Below are 22,801 nucleotides of genomic sequence, written 5' to 3'. Positions count from 1 at the left end.
AGAAGTTTTTGAGGAATAGGATGCTGCTGATTTGATAGATGATAGGCTGCTCCAACAATATAAAAACAACTTATTTTAGTTCTAATCTATGTGTATATATCTCATTTCAGTTGCGGTTATAGATTACCGACCATATCGCGATCGATTCAGTAGAAAATACCCTCATGAGTATATTTCTGTTGATGACTTGAACTATTATCGTAAACGACAACTTTCGGACTGTTATGCTGGTAATGTTGAATAATATATCGCAATTAAAAAATATCCATATTAGAACATACCTAATCTTCCTAAAAAATACCCTTATTAGAACATATATAAATCCTAATCTTCTCCTGCCCCTTCAAGGGTCATAACGCATTTGAAGCAAGGTTTCCTCTCAACGTGGTACTAACGTTTTTGTTAATCAGTACTAAGTTGAGATTCCGTAGTTAAATTATCCGGAATGCATTTTTGAGTGTTAATCACAAATATATGCGTATACTAGTGCAAATCGGAGAAATTTTCTTCGAAGAAAAATTTCCCACCCAGAACGGGAATAGAATCCCTCTTAAAGGTATGTGTGATTAAAACGCCAGGGACGTCTACGTCGTATTGGACATGATGAAGATAGATAGCCAGATATTGGTATGAATCATCGAGAATCATAACCTGAATGAGAACTATGCTGCAACAGACTTTCAGCGTTTTGAAGCTGCGTTGCCGGGGGTAGATGAACTGAATGTTGCTCCTCTCGGTTTATGCTGGAGTGCCCTTAAAACAGCAACTAACAGCACAGCAGTGACCGCTATCGGTTACGAACAACATGGAAAATGGAACAAATCATTCGGCGACGAGTGCTGAGCGCTTCTGAGCGAGATGATGATGATGATGTTGGATTAAAGAGGCTTTAAACTTTGCAGTTCATTCGCCTCTAAGATTCTGAGCGAGAAGCATGTAGCATGGATGCAGACTTGACAAAACGTGGAACGATGCCGACTGAAGCGAAGGTAACAAATACATTTCGTGCGAGACGATTCCACGTCGCTTGCATCGTCGTACACCACACGAAGAGCGTTGATATTACGTCATATGTTTTGCCGTGCTGTAATAAGTGCCAGAACTACGTGCACGCCGAGGTGGACTTCAGTGAGCTTACTAAGCAGTAGAAAAAAATCAACGAACAATTGCAAAACTGAAGTGATCCATCGGCTGACACTGCAGCATCAAAATGTAAGTGTTTTACATGAAGCCGTCAACCTGCCCCCATCCCGGTAATAACTTGGCAAGTCTACGGGTACGTTCGAAGCTCGTCTAGGCTTTGGCACTAGGTACTAGGCTCAGATGTCACATTCCTGACTTACGCTGATCCGGCTCTGAACACGGTCCCCATGAAGGACCGTGTAAACTCATGCATGGCCTTACTGCTTTCATAGATAACCATGGGATTACCAAAAGCGACTATGTATTACGAGTGGAGATAACGGCCTGGAGTTGGGACCCAACAACAAATACGAATTTCCAAACGAATCCTACATAAATCGAGAGCGAAATCGAAGAGGTAGGCATCTTTGCCAGAAGGGGACATGCGATAAGATCACCGCCGCTGAGTCAATCACCAGCTCCAAAACCCAAATACATTGAAGAGCAGCCTATTTTTAAGCTTGGTTTAAGCTTGGTGAAGCCAAGAGAGTGTCTGAGGAAGTGAGGAAGTGGAAGTACATTAAGCCTCGCAGTAACGTTCGCAAGTCATAAAGATCTTGACGATTATGATCAAATTGGCGCTTGCAGCAGCTGAACTGAAAAAAGACCCAACGATTAATAGTTCAGCCTTTAAAGAGCTCGCTGAGATATCGTTGTGAGAAACAGCGAAAGTTACAGCTTTGTCCCATGAGTGGTCTAATGCAGAAACCTGGATGAGGTCGCTATAGAAGCCGAGTTGAGAGAAGCACGAAATGAACAGTTCGAGCTGGGAGAAGTCTCCCTAACAATTCGGCTAAAGAAGGCATTTGGAGATACTCAAACAGCAACCATAAGACTACAAAGGATTACCAAGGTGGACAGTGTGCTCCCTGAGAACTACTCAGCAAGTATTGAGGTGCTTCAAATGCATGGACTTTAGATACCAAGCCAAGTACTGCAAAGGAGCTGATATCGTGCCTTTGTATAAGATGTATTGAAATTTCGCCAATCCACGCCAACAGATTTTAAAAGAAATACACACACTTGGCAAAAGCTTGTACGAACCTTCCAAGATGCATGTTCTGTACGACAGAAGAAGGAACCGATGACGCTACAGGGTGCTTGAGATGCCCGGTCTCTAAAAATGCGTTGGCTAAATGGAGGTAACGCAAATAAACCTTAACCACTGCGTCACGGCACAACAGTTGATATGACAAGCCGCATCAGAAATCAAATGCACCCCCACCCCCGAGATGGACAATAGAACAGTTCGATCTGATGCTATAAAGGGTGTGTCACATCAAATTGCATCACGGGAAAAACGCTGTAGAAATTCGCCCAGTAGACCGATCCTTTTGAAAATTTTAGACAGTAAAATAAAAACTATTAAACAACTTTTGGCATTTTCTTCTTATTCATACTTCGAGCCCAAGCCCGTATGCTCGCATCTTCCTCTTTACCCCGTCCATAAGGTTCTGTACAACGTCAGGTTGTAGTTTTTTTTGAACAGAAATCCATTTTCTCTTGAAGTCCGCCTCCGATTTGACAACTTTTGGGTTCTTCCGGAGGGCCTGCTTCATAATCGCCCAATATTTCTCTATTGGGCGAAACTCCGGCGCGTTGGGCAGATTCATTTCCTTTGGCACGAAGGTGACCCCGTTGGCTTCGTACCACTCCAACACGTCCTTTGAATAGTGGCACGAAGCGAGATCCGGCTAGAAGATGGTCGGGCCCTCGTGCTGCTTCAATAGTGGTAGTAAGCGCTTCTGTAGGCACTCCTTAAGGTAAACCTGCCCGTTTACCGTGCCGGTCATCACGAAGGGGGCGCTCCGCTTTCCGCAAGAGCAGATCGCTTGCCACACCATGTACTTTTTGGCAAACTTGGATAGTTTCTGCTTGCGAATCTCCTCCGGAACGCTGAATTTGTCCTCTGCGGAGAAGAACAACAGGCCCGGCAGCTGACGAAAGTCCACTTTGACGTAGGTTTCGTCGTCCATTACCAGGCAATGCGGCTTCGTCAGCATTTCGGTGTACAGCTTTCGGGCTCGCGTCTTCCCCACCATGTTTTGCCTTTCGTTGCGGTTAGGAGCCTTCTGAACCTTGTATGTACGCAGGCCCTCCCGCTGCTTGGTCCGCTGGACGAATGAACTTGACAAATTCAGCTTATTGGCGACATCCCGGACCGAACTTCTCGGATCACGTCTAAACTGCTTAACTACGCGCTTGTGATCTTTTTCACTGACGGAGCATCCATTTTTGCCGTTCTTCACCTTCTGGTCGATGGTTAGGTTCTCGAAGTATCGTTTTAGTACTCTGCTGACCGTGGATTGGATGATTCCCAGCATCTTACCGATGTCCCGATGTGACAACTCCGGATTCTCGAAATGAGTGCACAGGATTAATTCACGACGCTCTTTTTCGTTCGACGACATTTTTCCAAATTTACGAAAAATTGACAGTGAAGCATGGCCAACGTGATCTATACACTCTTATCTGATTATAAAACCAAAGCTGAAGATATAATTCCTAAAAATTGAATTTCTACAGCGTTTTTTCCGTGATGCAATTTGATGTGACACACCCTTTATAACCTAACAGAAGAGCTCATCAGACGGAGTCCCATAGTTATCGACAGAGACTTCGACGCCTGGGCAGTAGAGTGGGGGAGTAGATTTACCAACGCGAGGGATTTTAGTCTACTGGAAGCCCTGGCGAAGCTAAATATGAGACTGGTCAACGAAAGCTCCACCAGCATTTTGCAAAGAAACGGTCGAGAATCAATCATCGATGTTACCGTCTGCAGTCCGACGTTCGCATTAAATTGAAAAGTGTGTGATGATTATACTCACAGCGACCATCAAGCAAGCTAAACAGCACATTCCGACTCATGGCCAGACGAGAATCATGGAATTCGACGAGAATCTATTGATTGAATCACTCCAAGAGGAACCAACAGTCACCAGTCTCATGCCGGCGAACTGGCAAATTTGATAGTGAGAGCTGTGACGATACCTTGCCACGAAAATTAATACCGAAAGGCGAACGTCGCAGTTTACTAGGCATATTTGCCTACTGGATACTCTCGAAAAGCTGCTGGAGAGGAGCATTATAAACAGGTTGACGAAGTGCACGGAAAGTGATAACGGACTTTCGAAGACGCAGTTCGGGTTCCGAAAATATAAATCCAGGGTGGATGCCGTCCTGTTAATTACCGAAGCAGCCAAAAAAGCTTTAAAGCTGGAAAGGCGTGGAAATCAATATTGCGCTATAATAACGATAGACGTAAAAAATGCTTTCAACAGTGCCAGTTGGGAAGCTGCCGTTGCCGAAGCATATCATCGAATGAAGGTACCGTACTATTTATGTGTGTCAGATCCTGAAAAGCTACTTTCAAAATAGGGTTCTGATTTATGACACAGAGAAGGGACAAAAGTCATTCAATACTGTTACTGCTCAACTTTTCTAAGGCTTTCGATACTATTCCACATAGTAAATTGCTTAGCAAATTAATTTCCCGGTTTAACTTACTGCCGCAAACCTGGTAGAATCCTGCGTGGAAGAAGACAGACAGTTTTCTGTGGTGATCGTTGTTCAAGCAGTGTCGAAGTGTCGTCAGGAATTTCTCAGGGCTCAGTTCTCGGTCCTCTGCGTTTCTGCTGCCATATCAACGATCTACCGACGGTGGTTACATACTGTTCCATCCAGATTCATGCTGACAATGTACAAATATACTTTGGTAGGTATGTTCCCGTGATTTAATCAGGATGGTGAATGCTGAACTTGAACGATTTCGAATTGGTCGCGACGGGATTTTTTTTTTATTAATTCGTTTATTTTTACAGGCTCAGTTACTTAAGTTTAAAGGAGCCGAATTCTTAAACATATATATATATATATATATATATATATATATATATATATATATATATATATATATATATATATATATATATATATATATATATATACATATATATATATATATATATATATATATATATAAACAATTTTCTTACATCTATGGTTAGTAAGGTGGAAAACCGATTACTCGCGGTGTACTCGAGTTTAGAAGAGTGACATATTTTTAGGAGAAGGATGGGATATAAGGAAATTGTAACAATGTTGATGAGCACTCAATTCTTAAATCTATTCGTATATCTATAGTTTATTTACATTTCAACTTATTCTACTATTTATAGCAAGGGGACGAATTACCCGCAAAGGAAGGAAAGGAGGGTATAAGGATGTAGGGACAATCACACACGAAGATCTATAGCTTTAAGGAAAACATATATATGGGACATGTAATCAAGGTCTAACCGAGCCAACACATCTCTCACCGGCACATTGGGCTGTCTTCCTCGGGCCCGAAGGGAATTTTCTAAATTAGATCTGGCGACCAGATACACCTCGCACGACCAAACAACGTGCTCGATGTCGTGATAACCTTGGCCACAAACGCAGAGATTGCTGCTGGCAAGATTGAAACGGAAGAGTAGTGCATCTAACGAACAGTGATTGGACATGAGTCGGGAGAAGGTGCGAATAAAGTCCCGACTCAAGTCCAGACTTTTGAACCACGGTTTGAGGCTAACCTTTGGGATAATCGAGTGAAACCACCGGCCCAATTCATCTTCATTCCACTTGCGTTGCCAGTTAGCGATGGTATTTTTGCGAACTAAAGAATAAAATTCATTGAAGGCGATTTGACGCTGATATATATCGCCTTCAATTGCACCTACCTTTGCCAATGAGTCAGCCCTCTCATTACCCGGAATTGAGCAATGTGAAGGGACCCAGACAAAGGTAATGACATAACAGCGTCTGGATAAAGCACTCAAAATTTCTCGTATTCTCTCAAGGAAGTACGGCGAGTGCTTTTCCGGCCTCACTGAACGGATAGCTTCGACAGAGCTAAGACTATCCGTTACAATGTAATAGTGTTCAACAGGTCGTGAGGCGACGCTGTCCAGCGCCCAGTATATCGCTGCCAATTCAGCAATATATACCGAGCAAGGATTCTGAAGACTGTGTGAGGTGCTAAAAAATACGTTGAACACTCCAAATCCTGTGGACTCATTCATAGAGGACCCATCAGTAAAGTATATATTATCACAATTGATACGCCCATACTTTGCATTGAAGATTGTAGGAACGAACCCCAATCTAAGATAATCTGGATTTTCATGGATTTTCTCCTTCATGAACAGATCGAAATGTACAGAGGAATTGATGTAGTCAGGAAAACAAACACGGTTGGGAATATACGAAGAAGGAACAACCTGCATAGAGGTGAATTCATGATATGAATTCATGAATCCAGAATGAAAATTTAGCTCGATCAATTGCTCAAAATTTCCGATCACCAATGGATTCATAACCTTACACCGGATGAGGAACCGAAGAGATAATAAATTGAAGCGATCTTTTACTGGGAGTACGTCTGCCAAAACCTCGAGACTCATGGTATGCGTTGAGGGCATACATCCCAACGCAATACGGAGACAAAGATACTGAATTCGCTCGAGTTTATTGAGGTGTGTTTTGGCAGCTGATTGAAAACAGAAACTGCCATGCTCCATCACTGAGAGAATAGTTGTTCGATACAACATAATAAGATCTTCGGGATGGGCTCCCCACCAGGTGCCGGTAATTGTACGGAGAAAGTTTATTCTTTGTTGGCATTTTTTACTCAGATACCTAATATGGGCCCCCCAAGTACATTTGGACTCGAACCAGACCCCAAGATACTTGAATGACATAGTATGAGTGATCGGTTTACCCAAAAGTTGAAGCTTTGGTTTTGCTGGTCTATGCTTCCTAGAAAAAACCACCATCTCTGTTTTCTCCGTGGAGAATTCGATCCCTAGCCCAATGGCCCAGGTTGAAAAATTGTTCAAAGTATCTTGTAAGGGTCCTTGCAGGTCGGATTCGTTTGATCCTACGACAGACACCACTCCATCATCTGCAAGTTGTCTTAGGCTGCAATTTTGTGTAAGGCAATTGTCGATGTCGCTTACATAGAAGTTGTACAAAAGGGGGCTTAAACATGAGCCCTGGGGGAGGCCCATGTAAGAGATCCGACATACTGCCGAATCTCCGTGAGAAAAGTTCAAATGTTTCTCACAAAGCAAGTTATATAACATATTATTCAATAGAGGCGGCAGACCCCGAGAGTGTAATTTGTCTGACAAAACCTCTATTGAAACAGAATCAAAGGCCCCCTTTATGTCCAAGAATACTGAAGCCATTTGTTTTTTTTCGGCGTAAGCCATTTGAATTTCTGAAGAAAGCAACGCAAGACAATCATTCGTCCCCTTGCCCCTGCGGAACCCATATTGTGTATCTGAGAGTAGGCCATTCGTTTCAACCCATCGATCAAGGCGAAACAAGATCATTTTCTCCAACAATTTCCGTATACAAGACAGCATTGCTATTGGGCGGTACGAATTGAAGTCGGACGCGGGTTTTCCAGGTTTTTGAATAGCTATAACTCGTACTTGTCTCCAATCATCTGGAACAATATTATGCTCCAGAAACCGATTGAATAAGTTCAACAAGCGATGTTTCGCCACATCAGGGAGATTTTTCACCAAGTTGAACTTAATTCTATCCGATCCCGGAGCAGAATTGTTACATGAAAGGAGAGCAAGAGAGAATTCTACCACCGAAAACTCGGAATCAAGATCGCACCTATCTTGTGGTATATCTCGAACAATTTTTTGCACAGGAGCGGAATCAGGACAAACCTTCCGTGCAAAATTCAAAATCCATCGATGTGAATATTCTTCGCTTTCATTCGTTGAAGAGCGATTTCTCATGTTTCGAGCCACTTTCCATAATTTTTTCATTGACGTTTCTCGTGACAAACCTCCCACGAAATTTCGCCAATAAGCACGTTTTTTCCCTTTGATCATGTTTTTAAATTGATTTTCAAGGTCCAAATACGTCTGAAAATTTTCAGGGGTTCCACGTTTCCGAAAAGCTTTAAATGCATTCGATTTTTCTACATAAAGCTTGGAACATATGCTATCCCACCATAGATTGGGAGGCCTTAGACGAATAGTGGAACCTGGGATGGGTTTCGTTTGAGCGCGAACCGCGCTGTCATAGATCAAACGAGAAAGAAAGTTATACTCCTCCAATGGAGGTAAACCATCTCTGGAATTGATGGCTAGAGCAATCGCGTACGCATATTTTTTCCAGTCAATGTGTCTTGTGAGGTCATATGCCATGTTTATAGATTCAGAAGAATTCGACCCAATGGTGATGGAAATTTTGATTGGCAAGTGATCACTACCGTTGGGGTCCTGGATTACATTCCACTTGCAATCTAACGATAGTGAATTCGAGCAAAGCGAGAGGTCAAGAGCACTTGGGTTAGCAGGAGGTTTAGGCACACGTGTTGTTTCCCCAGTATTCAAAACGGTCATATTGAAGCTGTTACAAAGGTCATATATCAACAATGAACGATTGTCGTCGTACTGTTCCCCCCAGGCAGTTCCATGAGAGTTGAAGTCTCCCAAGATCAATCGTGGCTCAGGAAGGAGTGAGCACATGTCATCAAGTTGTTTGCGGCTAACCGCAGCTCTCGGAGGCCAACACAAGCTGACAATACAGAGGTCTTTGCCTCTGATGTTTGCATGACAAGCAACAGCTTCGATCCCTCCAATAGGTGGAAGGTCAATTCGAAAAAATGAGTGGCACTTATTGATCCCCAATAGTACCCCTCCGTATCTGTCATCGCGGTCCAAGCATATAATATTAAAATCGTGGAAAGAGATATCATCTCGCGAAGAAAGCCAAGTTTCGGACAGAGCAAAAACATCACAATTGAAGTTATGAATTAAAAATTTGAATGTATCCAATTTAGGGATAAGACTACGACAATTCCACTGAAAAACAGTGATATCTCCGACCTCTCTATCTAAATTAGACATCAAGAGAGATAATCATTGCAAGGAGGGGCCATGTTTGCATCAATTGCTGTAAAATTGTCTTTAATACTGGAAGCATTGAGATGACAAGGGTTCTGATGGAGTCGGAAACATTAAAACACTTGAAGATTTGATCCAAAAGGTCAGACAACTTTATAAATCCCGATTGGGAAGTTGAGCTGGACGGAAAAACAGGGACAGTTGGGGTTTTTGATGTCCCCTCGAGTGCTGGGTCGTTCGAAGGTGAACTATTCCCACGGAAGCCAGGAGGAACCTGATTTTGCTTGTCCGCTGCACTCGATTTTTTAGGCAAGCTAACTGGGGGTATCACCGGGGGGACTTGTTCTTGAACTTTGGGAGTGGTCACATTTTTGCGCCGGGGATTCCCTTTGAAAATAAACGGTGTGCCCCCGCTAGCTGTGTCCGCTTCCATTTCATCAACTGGCAACGTGGAAAAGATATTGTGTGTTGAGATTGGTTGTTGTTGTTGGGCCAGTGGAGAAGCGACCTTTAAAATATCCGCAAAAGTGCGTTTCGAGCGTTCCTTCAAAGAGCGCTTCTGTTTCTCCCAGCGACTCTTGTAAGTTTCACAAACTGAGAGCTCGTGTGGGGATCCCCCGCAATATGGAAATTTATGCTCAGTCGCACTGCAGGTTTTCCCCTCATGTTGCTCTCCGCAAGTGGCACAGCGCTCCTTGTTGGCACAATAATCTGAAGTGTGACCAACTGACTTGCATTTGTTGCAAGTCATGGGCTTTGGCACGAAGAGTCGCACAGGTAGTCTCAATTTGTCCACCATAACGTAGTCAGGGAGGGCGGCACCAGCAAAGGTGACTCGAAACGAGTCTGACGGCGTAAATTTAGTTTGGTCCCCATCATGGGAGAGTTTCCCGAGTTGGCGACAATCCAAGATCTTTACTTCCATTAAGGGAAGCTTCTTGAACTTGCCTTTTCCTTCTTTTTTTATTTGTTCACTCGTCAGACCCGTTTCAGTTATCACCCCCTCAATTTCTACGTTATGGGAGGGTATAAATGTTCTATATTCGAGAGTGAAATGTTGATCAGCAACAATCTCGTTTGCGTGTTTCCGTTCATTCACGACAACCCGCAATTTGTTCGGTCTAACCCTGCGAATTTCAGATACAGAAGTGTATCTGGCCAGATCTTTCATGATCTGAATCACGTTAAGGCTTTTTCCTTATGGTTTTGGCCGGAGGAAAACAACCCACGGGCCAGTTCCAGGTGCATCTTCTGGATAAACTCTGACACGTGGAGCGGAGACAACAGAGGGAGAAGACGAGGACGAGGACGTGGACGAGGATTGGGTTGGATCGGAAACATCAGAAGAGGGAAGCGAAATCGATGATGGGAGAGGGGGAGTGGAAGTAATAGTGGGTTCAGAAGGGAGGCTTGCTATTTTCTTAGAGGGGGGCTTGGAAGGATGAGCAGATTCGTCCCCAGAAGAATTATCTTCTTTTTGAGGGACTCATTTATGTTTTTTCCCAGATCTTGAATGGGATTCATTATCGGAGATCTCCATCTCTGGAGATCCTCCACTATTCTCCATTTTACAAAAATTTGTGTCTTATTTCTAATCTATTATTGATTTTAACAATAATCTCAAAAAAAAAAATAACAAAACAAACAAACAAAAAATTATGATGATAATATTAAGCATTGAACATATGAGTTGAACAATAATATTAACATTAAATATGTGTACCTTAATATAAAAGTTGTTCCGATACTGCGCTCTACTGCCCTAACCAGGGAGAGACAGAGGCTACGCGCTATGGATCAACACAATAGCGCAAGAATAGCTCACACGGTCACGTGATGATAATTCCCGTTAACGACAGCCACACGATGGCGATCCCGTTATGCCAATGTTCAACAGCCGCCAAGGGCTGCAAACTGCAAGAGCGCTGCTTCCTTTGTTCCACTTCACAAAAGGTCAATTCGAAAGCGGACAGCAATGACCTTCACTCGCACAATAGTAAAAGTGGCAACGCACAATAACGACACTGAACTTTACTCATCAAGAGTTGGATAGCGAATGTCGCGACGGGATGAACTCCAAATGAATCCAACTGAGAGCAAAGCACTTTTCATAAGCTAGCTAGAGGCCTCGCAGCGGAACTCTTCAAGGGTGGCCCGGAAAATTTTATAGTGTGTATACACCGGTTGATAGTCAGGATCTGGAACACGGTAGAGCTACTGAAGGAGTGGAAAGAAGAGGTAATCTACCCCATAGATGAAATAGATGACAAGCTGGATTGTGGAAACAACCGTGCAATTACGATCCTGAATGGTGCCTACAAAATTTCATCCTAGATCCTCGATCCGATCCGAACGAATGGGAATGAGAAATTTTCTCTAAGAAACTTTCCTCTTTACGGGAGTTATTAAAAGCCTTCAGATGAAGATCGAATATCTATCGTATAAGCATCGTCATCGAGTAATGATGTAGCTATTCCGTCCAGCAGACACAACTATCACGACCTGAGATGCACCAAACCCCGAACTTCGATTTTACTATTGAAAATGTCCGAGATCTGAGTCGTATTCACATACCCAATATAGAAAAAATCATTTGAAGAAACATATTTAAGAAACGAAATACATCTGTGTGTATTTCTTATAGATTCCACGCCAAAATCATCCGTAAAATGTCAATGCATACTCAATTAATGAAATTCTTTTAAAACTTTTTAGCTGAACATCTTAAAAGTCACTTTTCTCTGTACAACCAGTCGGACCCATCCTTATCGCATACATCGCGTAAAACCGAATACGCTGTATGCTTCCATCCCCACGAGTACAATTTAAGGTTGCCTCTTACAAGAAGGCATACAACACTGCAAATAGAGTCAGGAACCATGAGTAAAAAAACGGAACATAACTCAAACTTCATAGCATACACCAAAGAAACCATGGCCAAGTACTTCATAACAAAAAAAAAAGTACATCTGACAAAGTTATTCTTTAAATTTCAGATCCCGCCCTGAGTTGGTGAAACAAAAGGAAGCCATCGAAACATTCAACGAGTCATTGAGCTCTCCCAAATATTCAGAGTATCGATCATCATTTATTCCATATAAACTGATCGGTTTTTCAGATCATACAGGAGAACTTGTTCAGAGTAATGGTACACGGAATGGCGAAAAAGAAAGGGAACGGATAAGTTCGGATCTGAGTTTGCACAATAAAAAGAAATTTGAGAGAACCAACATCAAGTTGAACGGAAATATTATGCTGGAACCCGAATATAAGAATAAATATATTGAGTTTCCTATTGAGAAATCACAGTCAACTCCACAACTAAATAATATCAATTTTAGTGCTAACATAAAAGGAATGCCATCCGAATACATGGAATGTTACAAAAGCTACGATCATTTCATAAAAAGTGCACCTATCAAAAAAGTTGATAACCTCAGTTTGAGTGGATTAGTCGATCTGGTTCCAGAGTACAAGGACCATTTTCGTTGTCCCTCGCAGAATACAGTGGATCGATCCAGTTATGCGAAGCGTGAAGATAACCTTCTTCTCGATGGCGAGTTTAGTAAGTTACTGCCCGAATACAACAGCAGTTACCGGAATCCTGCAATCACACAGAAACCTGAAATTGCCAAACCAAAAGCTGGGATATTGAAACTAGAAGGAAATATGAGTTACGAGCCAATATACAGGTATACATTCGGTGTTGATTATGGTGTTCACTCATTTGTGTAACAAATGGATAGTGTACGTGTACAAAACATTATTAAAGTAATAGATAATTTGCTAGAAAATGAATTAATTCTTTCCAAACAGACACGATGAACACATTGCTGTTCAGCAGCATCATTTGTCTAACAATTAGAGAAATAACAGAACGTTCTCTATTTTCAGGTGTTCATTTATAGATTTTCCACGAAGTCGACCAGTAATTTCGAAACCTATATCAAATATGAAATTTGAAACGCAAGACTCAGCTGAGGAACGAAGTAATAAGAAAAATAATGGACAACAAAAATTACGCAGCAGAATACCTGTTTTGAATCAGCACAAACCTGCAACAGATGAGGAATTGGCCCAATTTGCATCTCTGCCAGAATATAGAAAAGCGAAAAGAGAACTACTCATTAAGACGAAACCATTACAATCTTCGAAAAGTTTTCTAGCCCAAACCATCCACGATGGAAAGAACAAAATCGGATTGCGGCAAGACGGGAACAGCGTGTCGACCAAGATTACAGGGAATGACCAAGAGGATTACTCATCGAAGGCAAATTCGTACCATTACATTTCTGGAAATGAGCGAAACACTAAAGAGAAAAAGAAATTCGATAGTAATGTCCAAAAATCTTCGATACTTGCGATTAAAATGGAAAATGACAAGGCCCTCCATAATATAAGCCAGCTTCGGGGTGGGAAAAAAACCTTCAGAAATAACCAAAGCAATATAATTGAAGCAAACAAACACTACGCGGAAAACACAAGTGATCAATATCGCAAATATCATTTGAGCCGAAGAAAAACTGAGTCGCGAAATACGGTTCCACAATCTTTCGTAGTCTTAAACGCCCCGATAAAACAGAGAAATAAGCGATGGTTTGCACCAACTACTATTTATGACTCCCACATGTATTAGTGTTCCATAATTGTTGATCGTGAAACTGCCATATTTGTTTTAGGAAAATTTTACCATCAAGATGCTGTTTCAATGAACATGGACTATATAGATTGAGCATTGTGATTTTTATAAAATTGATCTAATAAATATGATAAAAACCAGGAGTTATTATATTTACATGATAATTTTGCATTCGCCTATCGCCAACGTTCTTTCCTCACTGACTTCTTGAATATCACAGTTCCCATGATTCCATTTTCTTATTTGTTTAAAAAATTTTGATGATCAATATATCGGTACATTCCTCGCCAATAAATCGAAGGAGCTTGATGTGCTTTATTCAGTTCTCCGGCACAGTCCTCGGTTTTTGACGTAGGACTACGTCTAACCGGAAGATATAGGGGTGAAATGGAAATCTAGGCACTGAACAAGTAGGAAAAAATGCATGACTTGGAACGCTTATATCTCGAGCATTTCTCAATAGATCGCAAAGGTTTTTGCATCAATAGATAGGAAATATATCTACGCATCTATCATAATGAATAACATTTCATTTTTCTTGAGATAAATAATTGAATAATTGTGAAATATCAAGCATTGTCCAAATGCACTATGTGCCCATTTTTGATTGGTCCATTCTGTGCTCCTCAAATCGTACCGACCAAAACGGGCAACCAGAGCAGCAGCGAAATAGAATGAAGCACGATTGGAAAGGAAAAAGAAAAAAATGAACGAAACATTGGTCGCAGTCTCACATGCGTAATTCTCGAGCCAGCCAGTCAGCTTAAAAATCCCCGCTCCGCTGCCGTAACGATCGTTCATTTTTTTTTTCATCTGTATTATAGTGATTTTCAACTCATTTGGTTGGTTCGTCACTTTTACTTCCATTTTTGGAAGAATGTCGGGAGTGAGAATTGAACTTGTGACCTTCAGCGTGAGAGGCATGGATGTTACCACTACGCCAGATCGCCTCCACACGATCGATCATTCTTTGTGTGGACACCGACTGGACAACATCGTTGCTGGACGAGCTGGACGGCGAGGGATCGAGTGCCTTTCTCAAGGCAAGAGGGCGGAGGTGGTAGCGCTGGAGTAGAGTAGTAGAGTAGAGTAGAGTTTTCAAAGGGCCTTTCTCAAGGCTAGAGGCGAATGAACTGCAAAAGTTTAAAGTCTCTATAATACAAGACCTTCCTTCCTTCCGTAACGATCATTCTTTGTGTGGACACCGACTGGACAACATCGTTGCTGGACGGGCTGGACGGCGAGGGATCGAGTGCCTTTCTCAAGGCAAGAGGGCGGAGGTGGTAGTGCTGAAGTAGAGTAAAGTAGAGTTTTCAAAGGGCCTTTCTCAAGGCTAGAGACGAATGAACTGCAAAAGTTTAAAGTCTCTATAATACAAGACCTTCCTTCCTTCCGTAACGATCATGCTCATCGAAACCGTACACCACATCATTTCGCATCACATCACATTTACAAACCAACACAAGCAGCCATGTCTGGATATGACAAAGAAGGAAAAGTGAAGGGAAAGGCAAAATCCCGCTCGAACCGTGTTAGCCTGCGATTCCCCGTAGGTGAATTCTCCAATTACTCCGCAAGGGTAGCTAGGCCGAGCGCGTTAGTTCCAGTACACCAGTCCACCTAGCGTTATAAAGTTTCGGCCGCCGAAGTGATCGAGTTGGCTGGCAAAGCTGCTCGCGACGATAAGAAAACCCGCATTCAGAACAGAACACATTCATCAAGACAACAGGCAGTTGCAGCGAGTGGCGAGTGGCAAACGCAATCGCAAAACGGCAGCAGGTAGCAGAAGAAAAAAGTTTGTTCTTTATACAATCTGCTTTGGTGGCAAATCCAGAACAAGGCGGCATCGAGTGCGTTCGAAATGGTTTTTTTCAAAACCACGAGTACTAAGTTTTCTAAAATTCCATAAAACACGGCGCTTATCAGGGCCATTAAACCTTTCAAAAAAGAGTTTACGAAATATAGTTCAATGCTTTCTATAATAATATCCAAAATAATAATAAAACACAAATTGATTTTTTCATAATTTGTTTGCCAGGATCTGATGAGTATGTGGATTTAGCAGTTGTTGTGAGCTTGTTAATAGTTGGGGACTTTCCTGATTATTCAATTTTCACCAATTCTTAAATTGTTTCCAGATTGAAAATACAGTAATTTACAATTAGTTCGACATTTAGCTAATTGGACGGTCATGTAATGCGACATATTTAGTTGGACATTTTTGTAAACATAGATCCAAATCATGACCCCACATTGAAAGTCGACACTGTACCACTGTCATCGCAAATGTTCAATTGCAGGTTAAAATCGCCTCCATTGCGACACTGAGTGGTGTTTCGGCACGTCGCATTAAATATAATTTACTGTACAACATGTCACAAGCTGGATGGGAAGAAATTTTCCAACTGTGAAAGCTGTGGCGAGTGGCAAACACAATCGCTAAACAGGAAGGTTTAGCTGAACAAGATTGGGATATCGAGTGATAACAAAACAATAAACTCTTTAGATTGAAGATAATTTTGTGATCCTGAAAAGGACCCTTTTTAGCCTGCATGTGAATCCAACGAGCGAACAAATCGTAATGAATGTATTTTTTTGCCATCGCTGCCTTTTAACGCTCATTCGTTCGTCTCGTTGGACTCGCCCCTTTGGCTGAGTCTGCCGATTTGTCTCTATCCTATGAGCGTGTACCAATCAAGAAATCAAATGCACCCCCACCCCCGAGATGGACAATAGAACAGTTCGATCTGATGCTATATAACCTAACAGAAGAGCTCATCAGACGGAGTCCCATAGTCATCGACAGAGACTTCGACGCCTGGGCAGTAGAGTGGGGGAGTAGATTTACCAACGCGAGGGATTTTAGTCTACTGGAAGCCCTGGCGAAGCTAAATATGAGACTGGTCAACGAAAGCTCCACCAGCATTTTGCAAAGAAACGGTCGAGAATCAATCATCGATGTTACCGTCTGCAGTCCGACGTTCGCATTAAATTGAAAAGTGTGTGATGATTATACTCACAGCGACCATCAAGCAAGCTGCCGTGGAGCTGCCGGCCTAGAATAGCACTTCGGGTCTACGTCCCTGTCCCTGTCGTAGAAGGCGACTAATCGGGTGACAACGCGAGTAAGGGCGCGGTAAAGCCTATGGAGAATGCACGGGGGAAATACCGTGTACAGGAGCAACGAGAGGAGTGCCGAGCACATCAGGATCGACGCCAGTAAGATCCTGATTACGACATACTGGTATGACATGGAAAACGGACAAGACACGAAAACGGATAACATGCGATGCTAAAAGCCGACAGTCGTGCTATTCTGCTCCCTGAGTAAGGAAGGGTGACACCTACCTGAAATGGCGTGTGGGTTAATAGTACGGTTGCCCCCGTCCCGGTAACAACTTGGCAAGTCTTCGGGTACGTTTGATGCTCGTCTAGGCCTTGGCACTAGGTACTAGGCATCAGATGTCACATTCCTGACTTGCGCTGATCCGGCTCTGAACACGGTCCCCATAAAGGACCGTGTCAACCCCTGCATGGCCTCACTGCTTGCATAGATAACCATGGGATCACAAAAAGGCGACTATGTACAACGAGCGGAGATAGCGGCCCGAAGTTGGGACCCAACCAAAATGGAGACAACCTACAAAACCAACGAAGAACGAAGAGAGAGTATGATGGATACAGGTGACCAAGCCAACGCGTTCATTCGTAGTAAAAAGCTTCTGCGATCGCCAATACTCAAACAAGTGGAAACACCAGGCCCTAGCGGCAGTAATGGAGGAATACCTGAGACCCAGCAAAGTCGGGGGATCAATCCCCTGTTCCTGCCAAAGTCCAGCGGTAGTTTAACCCAGGAAGGAGGGCTGACTGGAGATAGCATCCTGAGCACGATCATGTTGAGGGTCAAAGAACTCGACACCTTCGTGCAGGACAAACCCAACGTGCATAAGGAGATCAAGACCAGGATGTCGGGTATAAGATCTCTCTTGGGACGAGCTTTGAAGGAGCACGATGGACTCGTCGAAAGGACGAAAACCGCCGAGAAGGCACTCGCAGAAGCGTTGCAAAGAGCTGCAGCTGGACAGGTGACGCCAAAGATTCGTCGAAACCGTTCGGAAAAAAGAAAAAAGGATTCACCAGCAGAAGAAGAAATGTTCAAAAAACGCAAGGACGATCACGACAACGATGATCAAGACGATAGTGCCGCCCAGGGCGACAGCGAAGAGCTGGGTGACAGCGATGACCAGATCAGCACCGATAGCAAGAGAAACGACTGGAGCACGGTTAGGAAAAGAAACAAGAAAAAACAAAGGAACGAAGAAAAAGAGAGGGAGAGAAAAGTGAAAATAGTGGAAAAAAATAAGAAAGAGAATGAAAAGTGGCAGGGGCCAAAAGACAAGAAGCCTAATCCTCGGCGGGCGAGAGACAAAGGCGATGCACTCATCGTCGAAGCGAAGGGCAACGTATCATACGCTGATCTCTTTAAAAAAATGCGAGAGGACCCTGGCCTCAAGAAACTGGAGGAGAGCGTGGTGAAGTCCAGGCGCACCCAGAACGGCGAAATGCTGTTCGAGCTGAAGAGAGACCCAGAAATCAGGAGCTCAGCATTCAAGGATCTTGTAGAAAGGGTTCTCGGCGATGGAGCGAACGTAAGGGCCTTATCCTCCGAGGCATCGATAGAATGCAGGAACCTCAGTCTGTTCACCACCGAGATAGACCTACGTCAGAAGTTGGAGGAGGAAAACATCATGGGCAAAGTTCCGATGAAAATCCGACTACGAAAGGCGTATCGCGGGACGCAGACCGCAACGATTCGTCTCTCAACGGACGCAGCGAACAAGTTACTGAAGTTAGAGAGTATAAACGTCTGCTGGGCTGTGGGTCGTTTTAGAATCATTCCGCCTGTTCCCAAGCAACTGGAGCGATGTTTCAAGTGTTTAAACTTCGGCCACCTGGCGAAAGGCTGCTTGGGGCCAGATAGATCCAAACTGTGCAGGAAATGCGGAATAGAGGGACACTTTGCCAGCGACTGCAAGGGAAAACCAAGGTGTATGCTCTGCGAAAAAGAGGACAGTAATGACCATATGACGGGAGGCTTTAATTGCCCTGTGTACAAACAGGCGAGGGCAAGCCAACAGTGATGGAGATAACCCAAATTAATCTCAACCATTGTGACATCGCACAGCAACTGTTGTGGCAGTCAACGACAGAAACAAAATGTGATGTCGCAATTATCGCGGAGCCGTATCGCGTTCCCCCCAGTAACGGTAATTGGGTGACGGATAAAGTAGGAATGGCCGCCATCCAGGTCATGGGCCGATATCCCATTCAGGAGGTAGTTTCGAGGTCTCGCGAGGGTTTCGTGATCACAAAGATCAACGGAATTTTTATCTGCAGTTGCTACGCACCTCCCAGATGGACGATGGACCAGTTCCACTATATGCTGGATGTCCTCACCGAGGAGCTCGCCGAACGAAAACCAGTCGTTATAGGAGGGGATTTCAATGCTTGGGCAGTAGAGTGGGGAAGCAGATGCACCAACGCGAGAGGGACTAGTTTACTAGAAGCTCTAGCCAAGTTGGATGTTACCCTGTGCAACGAGGGCACCACTAGTACCTTCCGCCGAGAGGGTCGAGAGTCCATCATCGACTTGACTTTCTGCAGTCCTTCGTTAATGACGAAAATGAGGTGGAGGGTATGTGAAGGATACACCCACAGTGATCATCAAGCCATCCGTTATACCATTGGCCAACGAAACTCCGTGGCAGTACGGATAAATAGGACATGCCCGCGCAGGTGGAAGACAAAAACCTTTGACAAGGACCTTTTCATCGAAGCACTACGCGTGGAAAGCGACGTCTTGAACATGAACGCGGATGAACTGACGGAAACGCTAGCAACAGCATGTGATATAACAATGCCAAGAAAAAGGGAACCCAGGTATAAGCGACCTCCAGCCTATTGGTGGAGCGAGGCACTTGGTGTGCTTCGGGCCAACTGCCTTAGCGCCAGAAGACGTTTCCAACGGTCAAGCATAGACACCAGAGAAGAGCGGAGAGTGGAATTCAGAGAGGCTAGATCCACTCTTAAACGGGCGATTAAGCGGAGCAAATCTAATTGCTTCAGGGAGTTATGTCGGGACGTGGACGTCAATCCATGGGGCAATGCTTACCGAATGGTGATGGCGAAGCTCAGGGGCCCAACGACACCTTCCGAAATGTGTCCCGAAAAATTAAAAATTATCGTGGAAGGGTTATTTCCGCAGCACGACCCAACGACCTGGCCACCCACGCCATATGGAGAGGATGAGGATAGCATCGAACGCAGAGATGTGACGAACGATGAGCTAGTTGCAGCTATCAAACGCCTAAAAACGAAGAAAGCGCCTGGCCCAGATGGAATCCCCAACGTAGCTTTGAAAGCGGCAGTCCTAGCATTCCCTGATATGTTCAGGACAGCCATGCAGAAGTGTCTAGACGAATGCTACTTTCCGGATCGATGGAAGGTACAACAGCTAGTACTACTGCCCAAGCCAGGAAAGACGCCGGGTGGTCCAGCATCGTATAGACCCATATGCCTGTTGGACACTCTTGGGAAACTTTTGGAGAGAATCATCCTTAATAGGCTGACGGAATGCACGGAGGGAGTTCGTGGACTGTCCGATAATCAATTCGGATTTCGGAAAGGGAGATCCACGGTAGATGCCATTCGCATAGTGGTCGAAAGAGCCAACAGAGCATCCAAACAGAAGCTCAGAGGAAATCGATACTGCGCAGTGATAACGATCGACGTTAAGAACGCGTTCAATAGTGCCAGCTGGGAGGCCATCGCGACTGCGCTCCACACGATGAAAGTCCCAGACTACCTATGTAGAATACTGAGAAGCTACTTCGAGAACCGTGTGCTGGTGTACGAGACAAACACGGGCCAGGCGCAGATTAAAACTACGGCGGTAGTTCCGCAGGGCTCTGTCCTGGGCTCATCGCTCTGGAACAGTATGTACGATGGTGTACTAAAACTGAATCTGCCCAGAGGTGTGGAGATCATTGGCTTCGCGGATGACATCGTTATTCTCGCGACAGGGGAATCTTTGGAACGGGTCGAAATGCTCGCGACCGAGTCGATAGACATGATCGGAAGGTGGATGCAAAGTGTGAAACTGCAGATAGCCCACCACAAGACGGAAATGCTGATCGTCAGCAACCGCAGGGCGGTGCAACGTGCAGAAATCACAATTGGAGAGCACTCGATAACCTCGAAGCGAGACCTAAAATACCTGGGGGTGCAGATCGATGATCGACTGAACTTCAACAGTCACGTCGACTACGCTTGTAAAATAGCAACGAAGGCAATCAATGCACTGACACGAATCATGCCCAACAACTTTGGCCCAAGCAGCAGCAAGAGGCACCTCTTGGCTAGTGTCTCCTCATCGACACTACGTTACGGTGGTCCAGCCTGGATCGCGGCGTTAGAAACTCAGCGGAACACGAAGAGGCTGAATAGTACGTACCGGCTCATGGCGATGCGAGTCGCGAGTGCGTACAGAACCGTGTCAACAGAAGCGGTCTACGTCATAGCCAGGTTGGTCCCCATAGACATCATCTTGGCGGAGGACAGCGAGTGCTATAGGAGGGGAACCAGAGGAATCCGGAAGCTAATGAGGGCGGAGTCGATGGCTAGGTGGCAGCAAGAGTGGAGTGCCGCGCAAAACGGCAGGTGGACGCACAGGCTCATACCGACACTAATGGGCTGGGTGAACAGGAAACACGGAGAGGTAAATTTCCATCTAACGCAGTTTTTGTCTGGTCATGGCTGCTTCAGGCAGTATCTGCACCGGTTCGGACACGCAAGATCGCCTCTTTGTCCGGAGTGTGGAAATGTGGAGGAAACACCGGAACACATCGTATTCGAATGTCCCAGATTCACCACAGTGCGTGAGGGGCTGCCTACCCTTCATGCTAGGAACATCGTGGAGGAAATGTGTCGTGACGAGGGCACCTGGAACGCAGTAAACAGTGCAATCGTACATATCATGTCCGAGCTACAGCGGAAGTGGAGGACCGACCAGCATGCGGATAACGCCTGACCATAAGAGATGAATAATCGAGACGGCTGTAGTACCGGATAGTCCCCCCCGAGAGCCGCTGTGACGGAGTGCGCGTCATGTTGGAGGGCACTACCTAATCGGTACACGTCTCGACGGGTAAATGGATGCCTGCGAAGAGGACATAAGCGCAGTGGAATGAAAAGCGAATAGAGAGAAAAAATGTTGAGAAAAAGGGAAGGACAACGCTAGTCAGCGTTGAAAACTCGAAGAGTGCATGAGCACAGCCGCCCCCTGAAGTAGTCGCCTAGATGTGGTCCCAGGGGGAATAAGGCAACGAGTAGAGGGCTTGGTTTTTGTGGGTGCGATCCCCACTCGACGTCTGGGTTAACCCTTCCCAGATAAGGCTGGTAGAGCGTTCCTCACCTCTATAAAAAAGCTAAACAGCACATTTCGACTCATGGCCAGACGAGAATCATGGAATTCGACGAGAATCTATTGATTGAATCACTCCAAGAGGAACCAACAGTCACCAGTCTCATGCCGGCGAACTGGCAAATTTGATAGTGAGAGCTGTGACGATACCTTGCCACGAAAATTAATACCGAAAGGCGAACGTCGCCCAGTTTACTAGGCATATTTGCCTACTGGATACTCTCGAAAAGCTGCTGGAGAGGAGCATTATAAACAGGTTGACGAAGTGCACGGAAAGTGATAACGGACTTTCGAAGACGCAGTTCGGGTTCCGAAAATATAAATCCAGGGTGGATGCCGTCCTGTTAATTACCGAAGCAGCCAAAAAAGCTTTAAAGCTGAAAAGGCGCGGAAATCAATATTGCGCTATAATAACGATAGACGTAAAAAATGCTTTCAACAGTGCCAGTTGAGAAGCTGCCGTTGCCGAAGCATATCATCGAATGAAGGTACCGTACTATTTATGTGTGTCAGATCCTGAAAAGCTACTTTCAAAATAGGGTTCTGATTTATGACACAGAGAAGGGACAAAAGTCATTCAAT

General features: G+C 44.4%; 1 protein-coding gene across 4 annotated transcripts in view; it reads left to right on the top strand.

Moving 5' to 3' along the window:
* LOC129769997 (putative 1-phosphatidylinositol 3-phosphate 5-kinase) overlaps positions 1-13,893 on the top strand; it is a 145,748-nt gene extending 131,855 nt beyond the window's left edge. For 3 of the 4 annotated variants that reach the window (XM_055772563.1, XM_055772558.1, XM_055772561.1), the window contains 4 exons: positions 111-230; positions 11,814-12,039; positions 12,095-12,790; positions 12,993-13,893. In XM_055772563.1, the coding sequence (XP_055628538.1) occupies positions 111-230; positions 11,814-12,039; positions 12,095-12,790; positions 12,993-13,734 (1,784 nt within the window). In that variant the 3' untranslated portion in view covers positions 13,735-13,893. The remainder of the gene's footprint in view (positions 1-110; positions 231-11,813; positions 12,040-12,094; positions 12,791-12,992) is intronic. The other variant, XM_055772560.1, reaches the window with a different exon arrangement.
* Positions 13,894-22,801: the final 8,908 nt, after the last annotated feature.

Source organism: Toxorhynchites rutilus, chromosome 2, assembly GCF_029784135.1.
Source record: "Toxorhynchites rutilus septentrionalis strain SRP chromosome 2, ASM2978413v1, whole genome shotgun sequence".
NCBI classification, from domain to species: domain Eukaryota; kingdom Metazoa; phylum Arthropoda; class Insecta; order Diptera; family Culicidae; genus Toxorhynchites; species Toxorhynchites rutilus.
Note: the sequence above shows the minus strand (reverse complement) of the source record. Positions and strands in the feature narration are given on the sequence as shown.